The 1,964-nt window shown below is 63.1% G+C and overlaps 3 protein-coding genes across 3 annotated transcripts in view; 1 reads left to right on the plus strand and 2 right to left on the minus strand.

Moving 5' to 3' along the window:
• Positions 1–232: 232 nt before the first annotated feature.
• On the minus strand, positions 233–379 carry VDBG_05879 (conserved hypothetical protein; the record flags this gene model as incomplete). Its single annotated transcript, XM_003003391.1, has 1 exon — positions 233–379. One exon carries the CDS (start codon positions 377–379, stop codon positions 233–235), a length of 147 nt encoding a protein of 48 aa, XP_003003437.1.
• A 276-nt stretch (positions 380–655) lies between these two features.
• Positions 656–1,362, minus strand: VDBG_05880 (golgi reassembly stacking protein; the record flags this gene model as incomplete). The annotated part of the gene is made up of 2 exons (XM_003003392.1): positions 656–1,123; positions 1,198–1,362. The coding sequence occupies 2 exons, from the start codon at positions 1,360–1,362 to the stop codon at positions 656–658; spliced, it is 633 nt and encodes a 210-aa protein (XP_003003438.1).
• Positions 1,363–1,797: 435 nt separating this feature from the next.
• VDBG_05881 (conserved hypothetical protein) overlaps positions 1,798–1,964 on the plus strand; it is a gene marked incomplete at both ends in the record, with an annotated part of 953 nt that continues 786 nt past the window's right edge. The window contains one exon of the mRNA XM_003003393.1: positions 1,798–1,893. Within this exon, the coding sequence (XP_003003439.1) occupies positions 1,798–1,893 (96 nt within the window). The remainder of the gene's footprint in view (positions 1,894–1,964) is intronic.

Genomic DNA, 1,964 nt, shown 5'->3' on the forward strand with positions numbered 1-1,964 from the left:
GCCTGCGGCATGAGGCCCGGCAGTCAGTCGACATGCCATTGCGGGCCCCGGATAGAGAGGAGAAGCCAGGTGGCAGGCGTGGCAGATGGACACGGGAGCGCCATATTGTATGATACTGAAGCCAACAACAAAAGTAGCGTCGACAAGAGCAGAGAACGCGTAGAGATCCTCAATGGGAATCATGAGACATGGCTTGATTGATTCTACAAACATTCGCTAGCTCCATCCCCCCTCACTCCTTGGGCGGCTCTGTAGAAGCCGCTCGCGGGGGCGGCGGTGGTGCGCCTGCTTTGGGTGGTGGCGCCACGGTACCGGAGCTCTTTGGTGCGTGGTCTAGCGCCCGGCTCTTCTCCTCACCCTCCTTGAAGTAGTCGTCCATCAGCGCGTTCGGGCTGTGGCCGTGCCTCTCCTTCTTCTTGGACCGCGTGGGCACGCCGACGGGCGGCGCCGCGCTGACGAGCTGCGCTGGCACCAGCAGATCCTCCGACGGCGTTTCCGTGCGGGAGACGAACCCCTCGGACCCGTCTGCCGGCGGGCCACCGTGTCCCGCCTGCGCTGCTGCTGCTGCTGCTGCTGCCGCGGCGCCCCCGTACGCCGCCGACGGGTCCTTCTCCATGTCGAACAGCATCTCGCCCGGCGCCGAGACGGGGCTCGTTCAGCGGCGCTGGCAGGCGGTGCAGGGCGCCGTACCCGAGCACGCAGCCCAGGGCGCCCTCGCCGCCCCACTCGCGGCTCGGCTGGATCGTGACCTCGCGCGTGACATTGTACTCGTTGTTGTAGACGTACAGCCGCAGCGGCCCGGCCGATGAAGTCGTCGACGAGCTCGCTGAGGCCGCTCTCGCCGTGCAGCGCCCCCTCGGGGCTCGCGAGATGTAGTCGCTGTAGGGCAGGAGCCGGCCAGGTCGGCGGGCGAGTTGGCGGCGACGTCGAGGACGTGCCAGATGTTGGCGACGACGGCGAGCGCCGTCCACTGCAGGCTGAGGCCGAGGGAGGCCGAGTCGGCGGGGACGGGGATGTGGAGCTCGCGCGTGCGCTGGCCCTTGGCGCTCCAGAGGGCGAGCGACACGGAGCCGCCGGCGCAGTTGCGGACTTCTTGTGCAAAGAGGGCGGCGTTGGGGCTATCCTGTGCGGGCCGGGGGGGGTCAGCGATGAGTGGACAAGGGAGAGTGAGGTGAGCAAGAGAAGGGGTGGACGAACGAGGGGCCTGCCGTTGATGCCAATGATGAAATCGAACCACGGCTCGACGGAGAGCTCTAGATTTGTGTTGCGCAGGACCTGGAAGCCAAAGGAACCCCCGCGACTTTGTTGCGTGGGCTGCTCTCCGTCCAAGCGGGACATGAAGCGGTTGAGTGCGCTGAACATGGTGCCAAGTGGTGGCGGTCCAAGGGCTGACTATTTGCGTTCTTGTGGCTGGGGGAAACTGTAAGGGTGTATGTTCGTCTTCATGCGTCGCTGAATCGGCCTGGCTGTCGTCGTCGAGGGTATGGTGGGCGTGGTTGAGCGGCGCTGGTGGATGTGGCAGGTTGGCATGGGGAAAGGGTCCCTGAGCTTCGACGATCGAGCTTCGCGCAAGCTGTCATTCACGCATCGCAGCCTTGCAGCTGGTCCAAGCTCTGGGCGTTGACGCTAACAATTTCGATGTGGGGCGTGTTTTCCATCCCTCAGCCTTCCATCTTGTAAACTCATCTGACAAGGTTCTTCTTACCACGCTCAGTCTTGCCATAGAGACGTGCTCATCAGTCTGTCAACCGACATGTGACGAAGACGTACAGATCGGCTCAACAGTGACGAGGCAACATGACCAGGATGGAACCCGCACCCCGGATGCCCCTGACTGATGAATGCCATCACTATGAGACCAAGGCAGAAGTGCCATGGGACCTCCAAAAGTACGTGACGCTCGTGCCGTCTTATTACAAGATTCCTCGAGAGACTGACTTTCAGCAGATACTTTTCCCAGCGCT

This window comes from Verticillium alfalfae, genomic scaffold (assembly GCF_000150825.1).
Source record: "Verticillium alfalfae VaMs.102 supercont1.7 genomic scaffold, whole genome shotgun sequence".
In the NCBI taxonomy this organism is placed as follows: domain Eukaryota; kingdom Fungi; phylum Ascomycota; class Sordariomycetes; order Glomerellales; family Plectosphaerellaceae; genus Verticillium; species Verticillium alfalfae.